At 40.6% G+C, this 22,414-nt stretch overlaps 1 protein-coding gene and 1 long non-coding RNA gene across 5 annotated transcripts in view; both read right to left on the reverse strand.

The window, feature by feature from the left end:
- Positions 1 to 1,701, reverse strand: part of echdc1 (enoyl CoA hydratase domain containing 1) — a 6,844-nt gene extending 5,143 nt beyond the window's left edge. The window contains exons 1-4 of one of the 4 annotated variants that reach the window (XM_077526896.1): positions 1,631 to 1,701; positions 1,420 to 1,463; positions 1,231 to 1,299; positions 868 to 1,043 (exon numbers count right to left, since the gene is read on the reverse strand). In XM_077526896.1, the coding sequence (XP_077383022.1) occupies positions 868 to 1,043; positions 1,231 to 1,299; positions 1,420 to 1,436 (262 nt within the window). In that variant the 5' untranslated portion in view covers positions 1,437 to 1,463; positions 1,631 to 1,701. The remainder of the gene's footprint in view (positions 1 to 867; positions 1,044 to 1,230; positions 1,300 to 1,419; positions 1,464 to 1,630) is intronic. The other 3 variants (XM_077526897.1, XM_077526900.1, XM_077526901.1) reach the window with 3 other exon arrangements.
- A 3,581-nt stretch (positions 1,702 to 5,282) lies between these two features.
- LOC144022987 (uncharacterized) lies at positions 5,283 to 21,875 on the reverse strand. The gene is made up of 3 exons (XR_013284462.1): positions 21,288 to 21,875; positions 6,542 to 6,577; positions 5,283 to 6,459 (listed from the first exon to the last, which is right to left on the reverse strand). It is a non-coding gene; the product is annotated as an uncharacterized LOC144022987 (long non-coding RNA).
- Positions 21,876 to 22,414: the final 539 nt, after the last annotated feature.

The following is a 22,414-nucleotide window of genomic DNA, read 5'->3' on the forward strand; positions in this document are numbered from 1 at the left end:
CGTCCATTTTTCAGTGGCCCGCGACATATGCTAAAAATGGCATTTGACTCAGTTCAAATAAAATAAACAAAACAAAAATGTTTGGAGATGGTCAAAGTAAGAAGGGAGGGTATTGAAAAACAGGTGCCAAAAAAAACAAAAAACAACAAAAAAAACCAAACTAAAATAAAAAAAACAATGTTACCGAAATAAAAACAAAAACTAACTGAAAATACATTTTATGTTTGCAAAACTAACTAAAACTAACTAATTATAGCAAACACGTCCTTCGTTTTAGTCTTTGGTAATTAATTTAATGCATGAGCCTTTGGGGATGATTTTAAATGTGATTTTTATTTTGATATAAACCGGAATAATGACGTTTGAAAGTATGTCACACAGAAGTGACGTCATCTAGCAGCAGCCAATAGAAAAGCACCTTCAGATGATGTCGCGCTCATGGTGTTTTTTAAAATATTGCACACAATACACATTTAAAAATAATAATAATAATAATAATACTTAAACTAACAAAATAAACTAAAACTAAGCATTTTTTAAAGAACTAATCTAATAAAAAGTAACAGAACCACCGTGAAAACTAATAAAAACTAACTAAAATGAAAAATTCCAAAACTATAATAACCCTAATGCCATATTATAAATAAATTGGTTTATATGCTGTAACATTTTTCTAAATATGCAAAAGCACAAATAAATTATTTGTACAATTTTTAGGACTAAACACAATTTCTCTTCATAACATTATGTGGCCCTTGCGTCCTTCTGATTTTTTGTATGTGGCCCTCAAATGAAAGACTTTGGACATCCCTGTTATAAGTTAATATGTCAGATAGGATATCCAGAGTGGTTGTTGAGAAACCTTACCGGTGAAGGCATTCATGTGAGAAGGGTTGTTGATTGTGAGGATGGCAATACCAGACTCTTCCTGTTTGGAAAGATCAATGGAGCCTCCAGGAAATCCCAGCAGCTTGGCCTTCATTTCCTCCTGGTCAAAGTCCATTTCGGTGTAAACTCTGCCACTCATTTGTCTCTGCCACATCCTTCACAATATATGTTACGTGGTCACATTGCACCAATATGCATTAATACAAAATGTTGTCAACTAAAGACCTCTCTGACAATGTCAAACTGAGCTTTATCTTCGTCAAGGCATTTTTTATTTAATTGTATCTCACTGAATTGACAGTGAAGCTTTAAATGTGTTTTACAGAAAAAAAGTATTGATACCTTGCCCAGCTGCCACACATGTGGCTCACCCTCAGGAAATGACACCTCATTGTCTGCATAACCATAATCCTTCAGCATGGACATGAAACAAAAATATAATGCTGACAGTGAGGTTTGAGGCCCAATGTAGATATAAGGTTTCACAAAAAAAGACTGTGAACATGAAAAGGTTGTGGCTTGTTAAGCTACCTTTTTTTTTCAGCCATTCATTTTTTTCTCAGGCGTTTTTCTCTCTGCAATATGAAAGCATGCATTGCTGACCCACAGAGTTGTTTGTGAACCATATATTAAGTTTAATAAGCTGTTCTTGCTTTCTTGTTGAGTTGCTGGGTGAGTCGAAATCCTGTGCAAATATCTACCTAACGATCTCACTTTTCCAGCATGAATGTGCAAAACTAACCTTGAACTGTGCTTTTCCAAAATTGTCTCCCGCACCGTCCGGAAGTCTTCTCCTTGTTTGATTAGATTGGCGCTTGGCAACCAGCCTTCAAGCACATTACCGCCACCTATCGAACTGGAGTGTAGTTGGTAAAGTTAACATAAACGTGAATAACATTGTCGATGTTTTTAAAAGCAGTAAAGCACGTTTGGTTTCTCCTACTACTATTGTTAGTTTATGCAGATTTTAAACAGTAACCTATCATATTAATTGTGTTGTCTCTTAAAAAAAAATGCTTAACTCGGTACACAGTTGTTTTCTTTTGTTTTTGTATTTAAGAGAGAGAGAAAACAACAAAAGGAAAAAAATACAAAATTAGCAATGAACATTAGGGCAACGAAAACAGCAATTCGACAAAGGAAAAAAGAAAACATATAGAATTAAACAGCTAATAAAAATAATTTAAGGGATACCAAATTTTTCCCACACCATCATTGTTTTTATAGCTTTGGGCTCTTCTATAGAATTCAGTGACTGAAAATAATCACAAAGTTGTTTGTAAAATACAAAAAGTGGGACTATTACCAGAAATGTTCGACTTATGTATATACAATTTTGCTTACAACAGAATAAGATTTATTATAAAGGCTTTGTCTTTTTTTGTACAATTTCAGTGTTATATTTAGTTTAGTAAAAATACATTTTTATAGATCTTTCCAGGTTTTTGCCGTTGGCAATGACAGTAGACTTCCTGAATAAAAGTACATACAGAACTAGAAGATGCAATAATAATAGGAAGAGCATGCACGTATTTGCCACAGAAAAAAATACAAATGTAGAGACAGGCCTCACAAATGAGTTCTTTTGTTGTATGATTGAATATATAAAGATCAACCTTTATCAAAGGTACAATCCTAAACTAAAAAGCTCATCTGTGAAACACGAAGGAGGTATGTCACGGGTCAGCCTTGTACAGCTTCTTCTGGTAGGGGCTCACAAATCTGCATTGATCCAATACATGGACAGTAAAGAAGTGAAAGGTTTCAACAGTCCAGAAACAGTAAGCATTGTACCTGTTAATGATGATACATGAGGTTGTGGTGAAAGCCTGGAAAAGCATTACAATAGAAGATTGCAAAAGTCTGGCGATGCCCTGTGCTAATTTTGACAAGAAATTTTAATTTGGTTGTTTTTTGACTAAAATTAATTAAAGTTTTAGTCATAATTTAGTTATCTGATTGATTATATTTTAGTTTTAATCCAATTTTAGTCGACGAAAATAAAGAGCAATTTTAGTTGACTAAATTGACAGTTTGGTCGATATTTTCCTTCAGCATACTTTTAAACTTTTATACAGAAAATTATAACACACCTATTTTTAACTGTAGTTTAACACCCAAGACACATTTAATACAACAGTGTCTTTATTGTTTCAATGAAACGTGTTGAACTGACAATATTACTTAGTTTTCACCTAAATAAAAATGTATAATTTATTGAGATTAATGTTACAGCTGCAAAATGAATGCAAACATGTTTGTTTGAACATTAAAAAAGTGCAGTGAACGCTGAACAGTTTCTGAGTGGTTCTTTTCTTCCACCCGCGTTTCATTCCTTCTGATTAGATTGTGTGAATTTTCGTCACTGTGTTGTTTTCATTTTTGGTTTAGTCACTGACGAAATTGTCAGTCAATTTTAGTTATCGTTATAGTCTCAATGAATGGCTTCTAATTTAGTTTTCGTTTAATTTTTGTCTGGAAAAAAATGTACATGATGAAAATTTTTCGTCGACGAAATTATCACTGCATGGGTCACAACTGATGCAGTTATTGCAGGTAAAGGATTTGTAACTAAATGTGTTGTATTCACTTTAATCCACATCTGTTACGTTTGCTCATTTATTGTGGCACTCTCACAAATAATACTATCTTTTAAATTGTGTGACAAATTTAGATGTAAATATGAGCTAAAAGCTCAATCTGAGCTGAAATTCATCATTGTATCATATTCACCTTTTTGACGTCAAACCCAAATGTTTACAGTTGACAGCAAAAATAAAGGAATTGACATGCTAATACTTTTGCAGATGCGTTTATGTCAGACTGTCTGGATGTGATGGCTACTAAAATGATCCATTAATTTACTGATCGATATAGCTACAGCTGTCCTATGCTACAGTACATGCATAATGGCAGGTGTCGGATGAGTAGAAATAGGTCAGTGGTAATGGAGAGCAAAGGTGAGGCTTCGACATGTTTTGAAAGCAACAAAGATAGTCATTCACATTGTGCAAACAATAAGGCCTTAGATGAAATGTGAAAGAAAGCCAAAATAAGCACAAAAAAATGGAGTTCCAATGTCTGCCCAGTGCTCAACATAACATATATTGTGTCATACCTGCTTCTCCATGATTATGTGTATGGAACATTAATGACTGCATCTTATCCTTCCAAACATAACAGAGGAGGAATCCAACAGGTCTTGGCTCTGCATCATGACGTGATGACAATATTTATATCTGTACCACATCACTACATCCCAGGGTAGGATTTCTGGCACCATAACATTGCCACACCTGTTATTTTAGTCCGTCCGGGTGCCAGGTTTCAGACTACGTGAATGGGAGACGGGTTTTTTTCTGTTTGTATAGACAAATGGCTAAATGTGTGAATATGCATGTGAGTCATCTTGCAGTTAACACTTCATTTCTATTCACTAGAAAATAGCCTTATTAATGAGGGATGTAACAATATGGCCAATATCGTGATATTAAAACTGCCACAATATCGTCATGTTCACAATATTTAAAAGGAACACATCTGTTAAAAAAAGTCACGTTGATTTCCATTTGTGCAGTTCTAGCACCCTATAGTGGCTACTTAATACAATTTAATTTTCATTAGGGATGTTTTGGCTTCTATGTTTAAAATCTATTCTAATTGTCAGCTGAAGCAGAACCTAATTTGCTTATGAAGCGATCAATGTGTGCTTGCATTACCAAGTAAGTGCCTCAATATTGTTATTAGAGATTATAGGTGGTTTATATGCATTGCTGTTATGGACAAAAGCACAATATTGTTCTTTTTCAGTATGAACTCTTTTTTTTTTTTTTTTTTTTTTTTTTTTTTTTTTTTTTGTAAACAATATTTTGACCTTTACACCCCCCCCCCCCCCCCCCCCCCACACACACACACACACACACACAGCCCCACAATATCGTGATAATTAACGTATCGTGACCTACATATCCTGAGATCGTATCGTGATGTTTGGATATCGTTACATCCCTATTATCAATCTTGTTGCATTTTTCTGACTCCTGAATACATTGACATACATGCAGGAAGCTATGCACAAAAGTGCTAACTAAGCTCACTTCCTGTTTCATAGCTCTGCAATCCTCACTCAGGAGACATCTGAGTGTCATCTGATATGTCAGCCAACAAGATAGAAGAAGCCATGTAGCATTTTGTCTCTGTTGAACTATTTAACCACATTGGAGTGAGTCATTGAATGAACTGAATCACTGTTCAGAAATGTTTACTGTTCCTACTTCATGACTGCATTTTAGGTATAAATTTGCCAAATTCATACAATTACAGACTCTGGTCTGTCATCATGTTACAAACACTCCATGAGCGGATGTGACAAAGAGACTAATATGGATTTAACATTCCTCTTAGTCCGTAATTTATTACACTAAATTAACAACAAAGGCATCAACAAAGGCATCACTTTAATAGTGATTGGTCAAATATTTTGCCCCAATATGACACTCAACTGAGTATTGTCCTGATATGTTACCATTCATTAAGTATAAGTAGCAAAAAGGCCTTGTCCTTGTTTAGTAAGCATCACTATCCATGGTGCAGATTAAAATGAAGTAACATCAGCTACAATACAACATAAGCAATGACATGACCATCGTAATGCTATTAGAAACATCATCTTTCAAACAAAGGTCAGAAAATGAAAATAACAAAACCAGCCTTTGGGAAAAGTTATAAAAGGGAACTCACATTTTATGAAAACCAAAGAAATATGCATCCAAGATATAATGCTTACAAAGGCAGTTCTGAATTTAAAGCATAATTGTAAGTCACAGGCAAGGTACGGTACATGTATGCAATTCTATTCAAAGCAGAAAAGTGTTATACTGACGATACAGTATATCTGGATCTAACATGATTGTGCCATCTCTCCTTATGCCAAAAAAGCATCAAGTTAATACAAATCACCATACAGCTGGCATCGATTTCATTTGTAAATGCAGTTTATACGATGAGGGCAAATAGTGACATGTGGTTAGTAGATCTACGAGGCTTCTGTAGTCAAGGCTAGAATACAGACCTGAGTAAAGTAAATCACAATGTTTTCAACGCCCTCAGAAGCATGTGTGATGCCTGGCAGGTCAGTGTGAGCATGTTACAGCACAACTCTAGCTATTTTGGAACATCTTCTATTTAGTTACCTCGGCTCCAGTCGGTTCATTTAGAAGCATACTCACAACTAAACCTACAAGTGTGTGACAGAGGAGATCAGAGTTACTATGTACAACAGTGCTGAAGATAAAAGCTCAGGTTTAGAGTTCATCACATAAGACTCATGTTGCTGAGAAAATGAGTTGAAGATCAAAAGAAGACATGTGAAAAGCTTGACAATCGGTCAAGCAGAAGGGGCAGGAGATTTGAGGATGGCAGTCAAACAGTGGTGGTACAGGGAGATATGGTGGCGGGAGAGGAAGAAGTGAGAGAGAGGCTGGCCCATCGGGAAGGCAGACGTCTATTGGCTTGACATGCAGGCTTCAAGAAGACATTATGGGTGGAGGAGATGTACGGCTCGACTTCATCCTGTGAAGAAACGCATGAATTAACATTAAAGATGATAACATCATTATATCACCTATCAGATCTAGCTCTCAAGATACTTTACATGGTGTCATGTTTTCCATCTGTAGTCTTCTTGGACCTGGGGAAAACAACAAGCAGTTTCAAACAGCATTAACACTTTCAGCCTTGTCCTGCGGAAACAATATGACAAAAACAATGCCAATTTCAGGGAAATGCTATGCTAAAATATGTGACATTGACATGGTGGAGGGGTATGTATGTCCCAATGGTGCCAGGCAGGCACGACTGGGCCATCTGGAGAGGCGGGACAATTGGGCCATCTGGAGAGGCGGGACAATTCCCGGTGGGCCATCCTATATTTTGGGCCGCAAATCACCTCCGTTTCAAAATTGTGCAGGCAGCAGCCCACATATAATTCCCTCATAAATAAAGAGCATCCATATAATCTTATGTTGTCTGTCTCATTGTCAATCAACCCTAATTTCAATTATCCTTTCAGGCCATTATATACAGGACTGTCTCAGAAAATTAGAATATTGTGATAAAGTCCATTATTTTCTGTAATGCAATTAAACAAGCAAAAATGCCATACATTCTAGATTCATTACAAATCAACTGAAATCTTGCAAACCTTTCATTGTTTTAATATTTTTGATTATGTTTTTTTTTTTTCTTGGTCAGAGGAAATATTCTAATATTTTGAGATAGGATATTTGAGTTTTCTTAAGCTGTAAGCCATAATCAGCAATATTAAAATAATAAAAGGCTTGCAATATTTCAGTTGTTTTGTAATGAATCCACAATGTATGGCATTTTTGCTTATTTAATTGCATTACGGAAAAGAATGGACTCTATCACAATATTCAAATTTTCTGAGACAGTCCTGTATAGCATTGACTGCCTGCCTTTGTTACTAAGGGTGTCACCGAGTTACAATAATTTAATATCAAAAGTAGCAAAACTTGAATTCACAAGTAGGAACAATAAACAAAATAACTATAATGCACCTTGCCTGTGCAAAAATAACACATAAAAGAGGGAAAACAAAACCACAAATGTTATTAGTAGCAGCAACAAAGCCTCATGGGAAAGCCTCCTACAATTACCGTTGAACTCTTCAAGTTAGTGTCAGTCAGCTCAGTAGTGTGCACCAGAAGTGGTGAGAACACATTTCAAAACAAGAGTACTAACAGGAAGTAACGTTTTAGCTGCCTTAATCTTGGTAGTTTAACTTCATTTGGTAAGTGTGTCTTGTGAAATGTAAAATGTCTTATCCCATTTATGTAGATTTGCTTATGGGTTTCTTTTTTTCCTTTGTTGCCCATTTTATGTTCACATGCTTGTTCAAATTAACAATGACCATGCTCTTGTAAGAAGCATTCAATTCCAAATTACATTTTTCTACATTTTCTATTTTATTTTATTTTTTTAACAAACTGTAAAATTGTATGTGTATGTTCATTAAAGTATGAACTAAAGTGGGCCAGTCTGGGACCTGAAACTCCAGGGCTGAAAATGAGTCCCAGTCCCAGGAAATAACATGTCCAGGGCATTATGCTCCTGGTAGGGCAGTGTAGGCGAGGGAGCAGTTATACACCTCCCGTGATGAATAAAATGTACTGTGGACATGGTATTTCCCATGTCCAGACGCAGATGACTCGGCTCCACCTCTGGAGGCCTGGAGATGGAGCTCAGTGGTAAGCGGATTGGTGACTGGGACTGCAACCATGCAGCCTGGCCAAACACTGCCTGAAGAGACAATGTCGGTCACCCTTCCTATGGGTTCACCACCCATGAAAGAGGCCAAGGGGGTCAGTTCCACAGAGAGGTGGGTGGCGGCCAAAGGCGGGGGAGCCTGGGTGGTCTACAGAAACTGGCTCTAGGAATGTGGAATGTCGCCTCTTTGACAGACAAGAAGCCCAAGATGGGTGCAAGTTTGAGAAGTTTCGACGAGAAATACTGTAGTCAGGCTCACCTCTCTTCTCAAGGGTCTATTCCACTCTGGCGTTGACCACAGGGAGAGGCGCAGAACAGGTCTGGGAATACCAATTGCCTCACGGCTACATGCCTTTACATTGGGCTTTACCCCGGTGGGTATTTCGGGGGTGGTTTTGGCTATTTAGGTAACCAGAGAGTCAGTATATCAGTGAACTCTGGGTGGGATGGGTACCAAAGATGGCACAGATTCACATGACATCAAACGGTGCCATGTTCTTAAGCGTGTCCTAAGTTCACTGTGCGCGATTAGACGTGTTGGTAATTTTCCATGGCGCACTTGAACACAGCAGGGTATGCACACTAGTGTACTGACGTCACCCATTTGCCTGGATTTCGTTTTACGCTACACGAAAATGCATATACGGGTTTAGAAGCAAGCACCATTTGTCCGCTGACAAGCCAAACTAATAATTTATTAAGTATTGTAGCGAGAGTGAAGCCTTGCACTTCCTAGCGTGCTTTGGTTGAGCGTGGTGCTCCACACTTGGTGCGTAGAGTCGACTGCCGACGCCGAGCGCCGGCTGAAGTGTCCCCACAATCGGCTCGTCATATGCAAGGAGCACTGCCGCGTCACCCGCCTCTACCCGGTGCTGACACAGTGGCCAGTCTTCACTCACCGATTCAAATCATTCTCTTCCAACTGTCATTTTTTGCGAGATTTCACTTCAAGGTGAGTTCGATTTCATCGCGCTACGTGGGGCAGGCACGTTCTTGAAAAACAATTGCAAAAGGAACCAACACTAATACAATGATTATTATCTTCTGTTATTGTATTACTGCTCAACTTAGTTCTTCATGTTCTCTTCCATCCATCCATTTTCTTGACCACTTATTCCTCACAAGGGTCACGGGGGGTGCTGGAGCCTATCTCAGCTGGCTTTGGGCAGTCGGGGGGGTACACCTTGGACTGGTTGCCAGCCAATCGCAGGGCACACAGAGACGAACAACCATCCACACTCACAAGCACACCTAGGGACAATTCAGAGCGCCAATTAACCTAGCAAGCATGTCTTTGGAATGTGGGAGGAGACCGGAGTACCCGGAGAACACCCACGCAGGCACGGTTAGAACATGCAAACTCCACCCAGGAAGTCTGGAGCATGGACTCGAACCTGAGTCCTTTGTACTGGGAGGCAGACGTGCAAAGCACTCATTCACCATGCCGCCCTAGTTCTTCATGTTGTTCATTAAAAATAATGTTGCTTCTCATGTTGTATTTGAATATTAATTTATTTTTGCTATTATTTATACTTTATTAATGTTATACCTTGATCTGTGTGTTTTAAATTCATGATGTTTTACTTGTCAAATTTTATTTAATGAACAATAACTGTTAAAGTGAATGTTCTTTTTTTTAATTTTTTTTTTATTCTTGTTTATTCTTAAATAGATTAGCATTTATTATCACAAACAACAGAACAAAAGTACTGAAAATTGGTACTGTTCAGTGCCGGTATCGATACCCCAGTACTGAGAATTGGAACCACTAAATGTACTACCTACTTGTGAGTGAACGCAGTGCATGTTGTTTTTTCATCATGGTCTAATAAATGTTGCAAAGATGTTTGCATTTTTTGCAAAAAGTTTTTCTTGACGCCATAAAATTTTGAACATCCAAATTCACCAACCCTTCGTCCACCGCATCAATGTCCCCAACCCTCGCCCCACCATTGCCCCAACTCGTCCCCCGGTTGACGAGTGCCCGCAACGGATGACGAATATTATCGGACCAAATTTCGGTCCTGGTGTTTCTCACCTTTTTCGTCCCTGAGTCGTTTTCATGCCCATGTATGGGTAGGCTGAAGTGGGCTCTCCTATATCTGGGGCCAAGGTCACTGACTGTTAAATTTGCCACTTTTCCATCGTGTGGTGGCAGGGCTATGAGATCCGGAGTTCCTACAGCCTCCCTATGCTGTCCTGGCTGACATGTCTCTGCAACATTACCTGGTAAACAGGAACGGTACCTCAGGATTGGGAGACCTTGGTGGTGGAGGGTTTCAACTACTAAAGGATCTCCCTGGTAAGGTCTGGTGTAACCCAGACAGTGGGGTTAACTGGAAGATACAGTCTCTTGCTAGTGTTTACACACGTTAGAGGTGCACACCGAACCGTTAGCAACCGTTCTCCTTGCAATCCGCGTAGCCCAGTTCAAAAGATACCAGCAATTTCAGCTCAACATTTAAATCCCCCAGAAGTGCAACGTGTTGTAGTCGAACACATTGTGAAAAGGGATGACTTTTCGGGGCAACAATTCTCACAAAAGCTTAGAGCTTTCTCAGGAAAAGATCCTCGGCCCACTTATGAGCCAGACTATGATACTTGGCGCTCTCGTGTAGAGCTAGTTATGACTGACACCACTATGTCACAACTGCAACAAACCCGGAAAATCATTGAGTCTCTCTTTCCTCCTGCTGCTGATGTCATAAAGCACTTGAACCTTAACAGCTCACCTGCAGAATATCTCCAGTTGTTGGATTCTGCTTTTGGAACCGTACAAGATGGAGGAGAACTATTCGCAAAGTTTCTTGACACGTTTCAAAACACAGGTGAGAAACCGTCACAATACTTGCAACGCTTACAAGGAGCTTTGACTCTCACTGTAAAAAGAGGAGGTGCCTCCAGCAATGATTTCGACAGGCTACTCCTAACACAATTTTGTCGAGGATGTTGGGATGATTCCCTATTAACTGACCTCCAATTAAAGCAAAAGAGAACAAGTCCCCCAACATTTCCTGACTTGCTGTTGCTGTTGCGCACCGAAGAAGATCAAAATGCTGCTAAATCAATGTGAATGAGGCAACATTTGGGAAATTCAAAGCAAAAAGTGACCTCTCACATGCAAGTAGAAAAACGTGACACTGAAGATGATAACAACATTGCTGTTTTGAGTACAATTACAAGAGAACTCTCAAGCCAAGTTGCAGAAATCCAGAGTCAACTAGTGAAGCTAACTGCCAAACCACAGAAAACGAAAGCCAAAGTGAAACCAAAAGAGAAACCAAAGCTTGATGTGAAAAATGAACCCACTGGACAACCCAAAAATACTCAACCAACAGCACCCAAACCGTGGTATTGTTTCCAATGTGGTGAGGATGGCCACATAAAGCCGAACTGTGAAAATGAACCAAATGCAGCTTTAGTGTCAGAAAAGCGGAGACTGTTTAAAGAAAAAAAAAGGAAGTGGGAATCAGAGAATCCTACAGCTGCTAGTGCACAATTAAACTGAGTACTGTCTCTATTGCGGGACAAATGGAGACTCGAACCAGCCAATCCTGTCCCACTAAAGCAAAACACAAAGCGAAACTTAAACAATCTTTTTCAAAGCAGCGAAAGTATAGATTGCCAAAAGGACTAGTTGGTTCTAAATGTACTGCTGAAGCTGGCATTTCAGGTGTTAATGTTAACTGTCTTCTTGATTCTGGGTCACAAGTAACTACAGTCACAGAGTCATACTACAAACAGAACCTCCCAGACCAAATTCTCAATCCACTCTATGACCTTTTAGAGGTAGAGGGCGCTGCAGGACAGCCAATACCTTATTTAGGTTACATAGAGATGTGCATTTCTTTCCCAAAAGAATTCATAGGCGCAGTGATTGACATACCAACATAGGCTCTAGTTGTTCCAGATACACACCCAAACAGTCAAACACCATTGTTGGTGGGAACGAATGTGCTTGATGTTCTTTATGAGAACTATTTAGACATCAAGATGTCTGATCAATCATGTACCTGTTCCTTACGGGTTCAGAGCACTTCTCAAGATTCTTGAAATCAGACACTCGCAAAAAGATGGGAACATTGGCTTCGTCACGTTAGCAGGCAAGACAACAGTTGTTCCAGCAGGCCATAGTGTTGTCCTGGAGGGCTCTGATAACGTTCACTGTGCTTCAACTGACACATGTGCCACAATTGAACACCCCACCCAGTCTTCCCTACCAGGTGGTCTTTGTGTGAAAAGTTGAGCTCGAGCTCCATACAAAGTTCCAGTTGTGATCACCAACGAGACAGACTAAGATGTGACCATTCCATCCACCTGTGTGATCGCAGAGCTTGGAGCGTTCCAATGTGTTGTGTCACAGCACAATGTCAAAGATTCGACAGAGCCAAACATGAACAAAGGGATGCCACTGGCTTTCAACTTTGGAGATTCTCCGATACCCCAGAAGTGGAAAGAGAGAATAACGAAACAGCTCACTAATGTGCCAGAGGTATTCGCTCAGCATGACCTCGATTTCGGTTGCACAAGTAAGGTGAAACACTCAATCAAACTTCTTGATCCAACTCCCTTTAAGCAACGTGCACACCCCATACACCCCCAAGGCAGTCCGTAAACACCTTCAAGAACTGCTTTCTGCCAGTGTGATAAGGGAGTCACATTCACCCTACTCATTCCCGATTGTTATGGTGAGGAAGCGGAACAATGATGTGCGTCTATGTATAGACTTCCGCAAACTGAACCTGCAAACAGTTAAGGACTCGTATGCACTTCCAAGCTTGGAATAGACCTTTTCTGCACTGTCAGGATCCAAGTGGTTTACTGTCCTTGATCTTAAATCTGGTTATTACCAGATTGAGGTTGAAGAGGCAGACAAGGAGAAAACCGCTTTTGTAACACCACTTGGATTCTGGGAATTTAACCGGATGCCCCAGGGTGTAACTAATGCACCGAGCAGCTTTCAACGTTTAATGGAGCCTTGTGTTGGTGACATGAATTTGAAAGAGGTACTTGTGTTTCTAGATGATTTGATCATCTTTTCAAGCAGTCTTGAGGAACACGAACAACGTCTAATGAGAGTACTTCAACATCTCAAAGAGTACGGACTGAAATTATCACCAGAAAAATGCAAGTTCTGTCCAACAACGGTGCGGTACCTTGTTCATGTAATATCAGAGAACGGTGTCAAGACAGATCCTGAAAAGATTCAAGCAATAAAAACCTGGCCAAAACCCACAAACCTTAAAGAGTTGAGGTCCTTTTTAGGTTTCTCTGGGTACTATAGACATTTCATCAAGGGATACTCGTCCATAGTGCGCCCACTTAATGACCTGACCCGCGGGTACCCACCACTCCGCAGAAAGTCCAAATTAAAAGAACCTGATTGGATTTATCATGATCCAAAACTACCATTTGCAAGTCGATGGACACCTGACTGCCAAAAAGCGTTTGATTCCATCATTGAAAAACTGACGACAACTCCAGTCTTAGGTTTTGCAGACCAAAAGCTGCCCTTCTTACTCCATACCGACGCCAGTACTACAGGCTTAGGTGCAGCACTCTATCAAGAGCAGGGAGGTCAGCTGCGAGCCATAGCCTTTGCCAGTCGTGGCTTATCCAGAAGTGAAGCACGCTATCCAGCTCATAAATTGGAGTTTTTAGCGTTGAAATGGGCGGTGACAGAAAAATTTCATGACTATTTGTATGGCAGTAATTTTACTGTTGTAACAGATAGTAACCCGCTTACATACATATTGACCTCTGCCAAATTAGACGCCACAGGATACAGGTGGCTTGCCGCTTTGTCAAACAACAACTTCAAACTGCAGTACAGAGCAGGCAAACAGAATTCCGACGCTGATGGGCTTTCCAGACGTCCTCATGGAGACCTTGTTAATGATGCACAATCAAGGAAAGAACAAGAACGAGTGAGCCAGTTTGTTGAACGTCATTTATTTGACAGTGACACAACAGAGAGATCGAGAAGTTATGCAAGCAATCTGTCAAAACCATCTTGTTAAAGTCAGGAACAGCAACCAAGACCACGATGTTACACTTGTGGAGTTACTTACCATCTCATCTGATGCAATCCCTGATGCCTACAGTTTCGAAGGACAACATGGTCTGCCAACAGTTCCTGCTCTCTCCAACGCTGAACTAAAAGACACGCAAAGAGCGGACTCAACAATCAGTCAAGTGATTGCACAGATCGAATTTGGTCAAACACCTCCCCCAACGTCCCGAAAACAATTACCGGACCTTCCTCTCTTGCTGAGAGAATTAACTCGATTAGAAATGCACGATGAAGTGCTATAGAAAGCGACAGGATGGAGATCAAGTGACCTATCAACTCGTTCTTCCCGAGGTACTGAGAGCCTCTGTACTTCAAAGTTTTCACAACGATATGGGCCACTTAGGCATCGACAGAACTCTTGATCTGATCAGAGGCCGATTCTATTGGCCACGGATGGCAACAGATGTTGAGAAAAAAATAAAAACGTGTGATCGCTGCGTCCGTAGAAAAAGCCCTCCTGAAAAAGCAGCTTCTCTGGTTAACATCACCACTAACGACCGCTAGAGCTGGTTTGCATGGATTTTCTCAGTCTCGAGCCGGACAGCAGTAGCACAAGTAATATTCTCGTCATGACAGATCATTTTACTAAATTTGCTCTGGCCGTGCCAACAGCTAATCAAAAGTCCAAAACTGTTGCCAAGTGCTTGTGGGACCAGTTTATCGTTCAGTACGGCATACCTGAACGCCTTCATAGTGATCAGGGTCCTGATTTTGAGGCAAAACTTATCAAAGAGTTGTGTGAGATTTCAGGCATAAAGAAAATCCGGACTACCCCATACCATCCACGGGGTAATCCCGTTGAAAGATTCAACCGAACATTATTGAGTATGCTGGGAACCCTTGAAGACAAACAAAAGTCTCACTGGAAGGAGTATGTCATGCCCTTAGTGCATGCGTACAATTGCACACGCAGTGATGTAACAGGATACAGCCCCTATGAATTGATGTTTGGTAGGAAACCTAGATTGCCAGTTGATCTTGCATTCGGACTGCCCTTGAACAAGGATCAGAAAATGTCCCATTCACAATACGTCGAAAGTCTCAAAACTCGACTGGAGGAAAGCTACAGGATAGGTTCAAGAAATGCACAAAAAGTGGCAGATAAAAACAAAGCCAGATTTGATCGTAAAATCTCTGTCTCTGAACTTGATATCGGGGACAGGGTTTTAGTCAGAAACGTACGACTGCGTGGCAAGAATAAGCTAGCAGATAAATGGGAAACTGATGTCCATGTTGTTGTAAAACGAGCAGGGAACTTACCGGTTTACACAATAAAACCTGAGGCAAAGCAAGGTCCCTTGCGAACTCTACACAGAGACCTATTGCTTCCTTGCAATTTCCTTCCCGTTGCCACAGAAGATCTTCCTGAGCAGAAACCTGTTAGTCGTCCAAAAACTCGTCAGACCACTGCAACAAAAATCCCTGATCCTGATGAACCTGACGAGCATGACAACGGCTTTGTGATCCCATGGATTGATGATTCTCCACTACAAGATTGCCAGATTTACCACTGTGCATGATTATACAAAAAACCCAGATGCAACAGAACCCTTTGATATGTCACAACCATTGGAAAACGACTTACCTGAAACCCTTTCAGCTGAAAACCTGGATATGTATGGAAATGGAAATGTGGATGAACATTTGGAAAATTTACCGGACGTCATCAGTGATGAAGTTCAAAGTGGAAATTCACCTCTGATTTCTGACAAACCTAACGAGGATGAAACCATGGAATTACCTGCAAGTACTCCTGGGGATTCAGTTGAGGAACAAAATGACTTACCCATGGAAATGGACAGTGGCGTTCCTAAGCAACTTGGCACCCTAGGCAGGATTTCTGGTAGTGCCCCCCCAACCGCCAAGAGGGGTCTTATTAGACCAAACATAAACACGACCCTGCACAATTTCTTAGACCAACCACAAAATAATTTATCATAAAATCACACAGGGCACACGTCTCTGGAATTTTAAAACCGCAGTTGCGGTTAAAAATTAATAATGTAGTAATTGTACTACAATAAATCACTTGTATGGGATAATGAGAGCCTAGCAAAGAACAAACTTAATTATTCGCATCAACCATTCAGAGTATTATCTCAGTATCATGAATCGGGACTTGCAGAAGTTAGGTTTACATTTCACAAGACTTGTTTTTTTTTCTAGTGTGCTTTGCTTTCATTTCATTGTTGATGGTTCTTATAACTGGTTCTGATGATGCAGAATAATATGAGTAGCACTCAGTACCTTATGAGCAAAAATGTATATCGACATTAATTTCTTACTGATGAAATCTGCATTTAGAGCATCTCCCATACTTATTTTATACTTATTGGTACAACCATACGTCACACAGTGATATTTTCGCTGCAGAGGAAGATAACGTATGATGCGGAAAAGTCAACTTACTTTAAGTCTGGCAACACGAGATGGCCGCCGCCGGCTTCACTTTTTGCTACAACATGAGCAGCCCAATTTAGTTTATTCAATACGTTCGTGCTGTATCAGCCTGCGCATCCACCTGAGAGTCTGACCGTGATCTTTATTTATTTTATTTTATTTTATTTTATTTTTTAAGCCTTGATCCAGGACAGCATACTAGAGTTTTCATTTCATTTTCTTAACTAAAGAGCCTGTCACCAGAGAGAAAGTGCAAGGGGGGCACTTCATCAACCTAAATCTGATGTTTTTGTATTTTTGGCAACCTAACCCCAGCAGAAAACGAGGGAACACTGTACATGAGACTCAAGGTGCATTTTCGTCAACAATAAAGTTTTGCTCTCTCTGTCCACTTTCACACCACAGTCTACACTTCTGTAGGAGTGTGCAGATCATTGTTTCATTTTGACATATTGAATAGTCTTAAAAAAATAACATTCAGTAAGGTTTCATAATTTCATAGAATACAGGAAAATATAAATGTGTATGTACAACACTACATACTTTGTCCAGCACGTGTTTACACTGCACCAGCGAGCGTGTTTTGATTGTCTAGCTGTCATTTATCAAATCTACTTTGTAGTTTACTCACTTCCACTTGGTGGCGAGCTTTTCCTATCCCCCTGCTCATCAGACTGGAGTTGTTTTTGTACGACGGCCGATCCTGTTGTGTTCTTCACTTCTGCCATGTATGACACGCGCAGCGAGCATTTATTTTTTATTTTTTTGCTTGTTTTAGACCTTAACGAGCCACTAATTTGTTGTAAATTGATTGACGTTAATGTGCGAAGACGAAAATCTAAACTTGATAGTGACCGACGCCGGGCAAGAACGAGAGTGAACATTGGTTTGACATTTCAGCTGTGGAGAGAGTTGAGATCGGACTTGGATTAGAAAAGTGATTCACAGCTGGCTTTCTTTCTACTCCAAAAGGTAAGAAGCGAGTATCTTGACATTTAGAAAAAAAAATGTGTTGTTTTCAAATAGCAGTAACCTCAAGATCGATCACTTCTCGGTCGTAAATATTGGGGTGAAAGTGAGGTGGACGGCAACATTTAGCGTGAAAGGGGCGGCAAAGTTGAATGTAATAGAACAGAATGACTTTATGAAGAACAGACGTTCTATTCCGCGGCGTTTCAATCAGGCTAAATGTTGCCTTATTTTCCTCCATGAAAACAGCCTATTGTAGCTACATTATGCTAACGGAATGTGAACGGTACTACTGAATGGCGATAACATTCATGGCCGTATCACACTAAGTAGTGAATGGGTCTATATGTTTTTCCACAATCGTCAATTTCCATAAATGACAGCCCACCTTTTGGCTAATGCACAATGACGCTAGCCTGGGGGCGACATACACTGACTAGAATCAGGTCGACGTCCGTCGAGCGGGGTGACTACAATATGTAACTGCATATTAACATCGGAATGAGGTCCAAATAATTGACGTAATTTGCGCTACTGCACCTCCGCTTCGAGAGGGGTCAGATGAGATTGTGACACCCAATTCACAATGACACAATTTTCTGTACGGCATCCGCACAGACTGCAAGTCACAACGCGTGCATTGCGTGAGTTGTTCGTATCTGGAAATCTGCACCCGCCACAACTTCCGCCCAACTTCCTGTGTAATTTCTTCAGCTTCATGAAAATCCGCATGCGGAATCCGGAAATAATAGAAGGCTTGCGGAAACTTTCTGCAGCGCTGCATCCGTTCCGCACCGCATTGCAGCTGGTGTGAATTGACACGCAGACTCCACACGCAGATGGCTGCCGTACGGAAAACGCACCGCCTGTTCCTTAGTCTTAGTGTGAATTGGGCGTGAGAATGCCTCCTGGACAACTCCCTCGTGATATGTTCATGACACATCTCACTGAGAGAGAGCCCCGGGGAGGACCCAGGACATGCTGGAGAGGACTGTGTCTCCCAGTTGTCAGGGTAATGTCTCAGGCCTCCCCCTGGAGGTGTTGGACGAAGTAGCTGGGAAGAGGGAAGTTTGGGTTTCCCTGCTTAAGCTGCTGCTTCCGTGACCTGACCCCGGATAAGTGGAAGTGGATGGATGGATGGATGGATATCAACAGTCGGATGTTTTTACTAGAGATAGACCGATAATCGGCCGGGCCGATAATCGGGGCCGATATTTGACATATTGGTACATATCGGTATCGGCCTGTTTTATTAATTTGACGGCCGATATAAGCGATCCATTTAAAACTCCGTCTTTTCGCTTCGAATGCAGCCCAGAGCGTCTCTGTCTGTTATGGAGTCCAACTCCAGCAACGTAACGCCCATAGCAGCATTTGATTGGTTAGCCGTGCAAGAGCCAGAACCAATCAGTAGTGTATGCCTGTATCACAGTAGCCTGTCACACACACGCACACAACGCAAGAGACACATGCTTTGAAGGTAAGTTAAAAGAGAAGAGACTCCGCCGAACTTTTCACCATGATAAGCTAAACACATTGAATTATGTTGTGTATTAAATGCACTCTATGAATGGAGCTGCATTGCCTTGCATTGAATCCCCGCTAGCTAACAGTGGTGTGTTCAGCTTAGCATGTAGGCTAACACCCAGTAGCTAATTCGCTACTTGAACTACTCGGGGAGGGAATCACACAAATTTTCACTTAATTAAGTAAACAATGTTTGTTAGAAAGGTTCCAAATATTAACAGTTGTCATTATTATATTGTCTAGTTCCATGTTAAGAGTAGAGTAACGTCATTATATTTACCTCTCGTGACGCACACATTGCATTCTGGGTCACGTCCACTACTTGTTGCATAGCGGTTATTATGCAGTTAGATGCCGCAGTGACACTAAATAGCGTTTAGTTACTTTATATTGTGTTTATTTGTCGCACTGGTTTGCCATTGTGTGCCTTAAGCTTCGACGTCGATTTGATTGACAGCTCGTTGTGCACCTCGTTAAAGTCCGCTCCGTAACTAATTAAGTGTCTCAAACACCGTTTAACTACACGAACGTGTTCTCTTCCGTATGTTAGGCATTAGTAGAGAAGTGCACTAAAGTATAGTGTGCTTATTTGTTCGTTTTGTCTCTCTTTTCACGTCATGTCTGCCGTCAGTTGGGGCATTATCCTCCCAATGGATGCCACTAATATGTAACATCTACGGCCATAGTCGGCTGCAATTAGTGTTTAGTGATGTCATTTCGTTACGTGCATCATACTTTGAATAATGAGCTCATGTTTGGTGTGTTGTATAACTTTCTCGTGTGTTAGTAACTATTCATGTGGACAGCTAAGATAGTGCTTGTTAATGTGAATTAGCAATGTTGCAGCCCAGTTATTATTTAGACAAGTAAATCTGTGCCATTAAGTGATACAGTACAGTACAGTAGTGAGAGAATAGTGTGCACATATACACACGTGTCTATAAGTGTAAAACACATTAAACAGCAGAAACTGGCAGCGGTCCACCGCAACAATTTCTGTTTAACCAAGTTATTCTTACTATTATTAAAACCAAGTTATTTTACTCTACCTTTTTCTGCATTGATTGGGGCATCCTAAGTGGCAGTAAACTACATGATGAAGTGTCTTTTGACAGTTCTCTTGTAGAGAGGAGTAGCATGATATTGCTGTTCTCGATTTAAGATCCTAAGCTTATCAATACTGTCTATATGGTAACAATAACAATAATCATAATAAGGTCTACAAGAACTGTATGGTGTTCAGGGATGAATAGTTTTTCTCATGGATTTTTTTTTTTTTTTTTTTTTTTTTGCTGTAGTAATAAGTAATGCCACAGATGATGCACATTTTGAATGACAGGGTTCCTCCTATTACTTCAAAATATAAAAATATAACATTTATAGAATAAAACTACAAGTATCCCAAATGCTATAAAAGGTAATGTCACGTTGGCCCCCACATTTAACTCCCCCCGCCACCAACGTCTTATTGCAGATGGAAGGATGTAAAATGAAAAGTGCAGTGTGAGAATCCATTGTAAAGAACGGTTAGGGTTTGCATATTCAAAAATTTGGTGCCAACATTTTAACTTTTACTGCAAATGAATATCGGCTTCAAATATCGGTTATCTGCCTCCTTGACTACCGATAATCGGTATCGGTATCGGCCCTGAAAAAAGCATATCGGTCTATCTCTAGTTTTTACTATGCATTCAGGGAAAAAAATGCTTAAAGAAAGAAACAGGTACAGTAGTCAGACAGCTTCTCTCTCAGTGGAAGAAATTTACTGTGACAATTTCTTAAAGGTGAACGTATGAAGGGAATTTTGTAAAAAGCTATATCAAAATAAGTTCTCTTCGTAGGCAGCCTTTCAGAAAGGAAACGTCCCAGATTATAATGGAAGTTGTGACCTGCTTCTATTTATGTAGCACAAACTGTACCAGAAATAGACAACATTCCCTCCAGAGCCTATTGACTCTGTCAATGATAGATCATTTATGACACAGAAATTAACAATCTATCAAGCATCATGCAAATAATTTGAATGCATTGTTGTCAAACAAAATATAACTTCTATTTTTAAATCAATTTTATCCCAAGCAAGTTTCTAAACGTTAAAGATGAATCATGATGTGAAAGTGTGCATAAGTTAAACTTGACCCACCTGCACTGGCTGCTGTGTCTGTGCCACTCCGATGTTACTGTGGCTGCCGAGTGTGGTGCTTGACTCTATGAGTGACAGCTGTCTCAAAGGAAGAGCTACAGGATGAGGATGCATATCTGGCATGTTCAACCCGGTGACAGTATCTTGTTGAAGGCTGATATTCGGACCCAAATCTGTTTCATCCTGTGGTTGTGACCAAGATGCACTCTCATAGTGCTTCAGAATTCTTTCTAATGCTCCGTAGTTGGACCGTGATCCCTCAGGGCGCGGGTACGCAGCAAGAGTGAGGGGCTTCCAGGGATGGTCTTTCAACTTTCGAGGTGCAGGTCTGGAGCAGTCCATCTGGGAGTGAGGCACAAACCCAAGTTTTGGAAGTGCAATTTGTCTCCGTTTGCTCTGAGCTGAAGGCTCCTGGAGTGAGGCATCAACAACAGCTGGCTGAATCTTAGCACCTGAAGGATCGTCCCTCTTGCAGATACCATCTTCCATATTCTGACCTGAATGGATATTTGCAGACAATACAGGCTCACAAGGGGGAATGTCGGGGGGTGCTCTGCTTTGTGTTTTTCTGGAAGGGCCGCCCGCAGTTTGAAATTTTCGATTTCGGTTGCACAAGTAAGGTGAAACACTCAATCAAACTTCTTGATCCAACTCCCTTTAAGCAACGTGCACACCCCATACACCCCCAAGGCAGTCCGTAAACACCTTCAAGAACTGCTTTCTGCCAGTGTGATAAGGGAGTCACATTCACCCTACTCATTCCCGATTGTTATGGTGAGGAAGCGGAACAATGATGTGCGTCTATGTATAGACTTCCGCAAACTGAACCTGCAAACAGTTAAGGACTCGTATGCACTTCCAAGCTTGGAATAGACCTTTTCTGCACTGTCAGGATCCAAGTGGTTTACTGTCCTTGATCTTAAATCTGGTTATTACCAGATTGAGGTTGAAGAGGCAGACAAGGAGAAAACCGCTTTTGTAACACCACTTGGATTCTGGGAATTTAACCGGATGCCCCAGGGTGTAACTAATGCACCGAGCAGCTTTCAACGTTTAATGGAGCCTTGTGTTGGTGACATGAATTTGAAAGAGGTACTTGTGTTTCTAGATGATTTGATCATCTTTTC

This window comes from Festucalex cinctus, chromosome 7 (assembly GCF_051991245.1).
Source record: "Festucalex cinctus isolate MCC-2025b chromosome 7, RoL_Fcin_1.0, whole genome shotgun sequence".
NCBI classification, from domain to species: domain Eukaryota; kingdom Metazoa; phylum Chordata; class Actinopteri; order Syngnathiformes; family Syngnathidae; genus Festucalex; species Festucalex cinctus.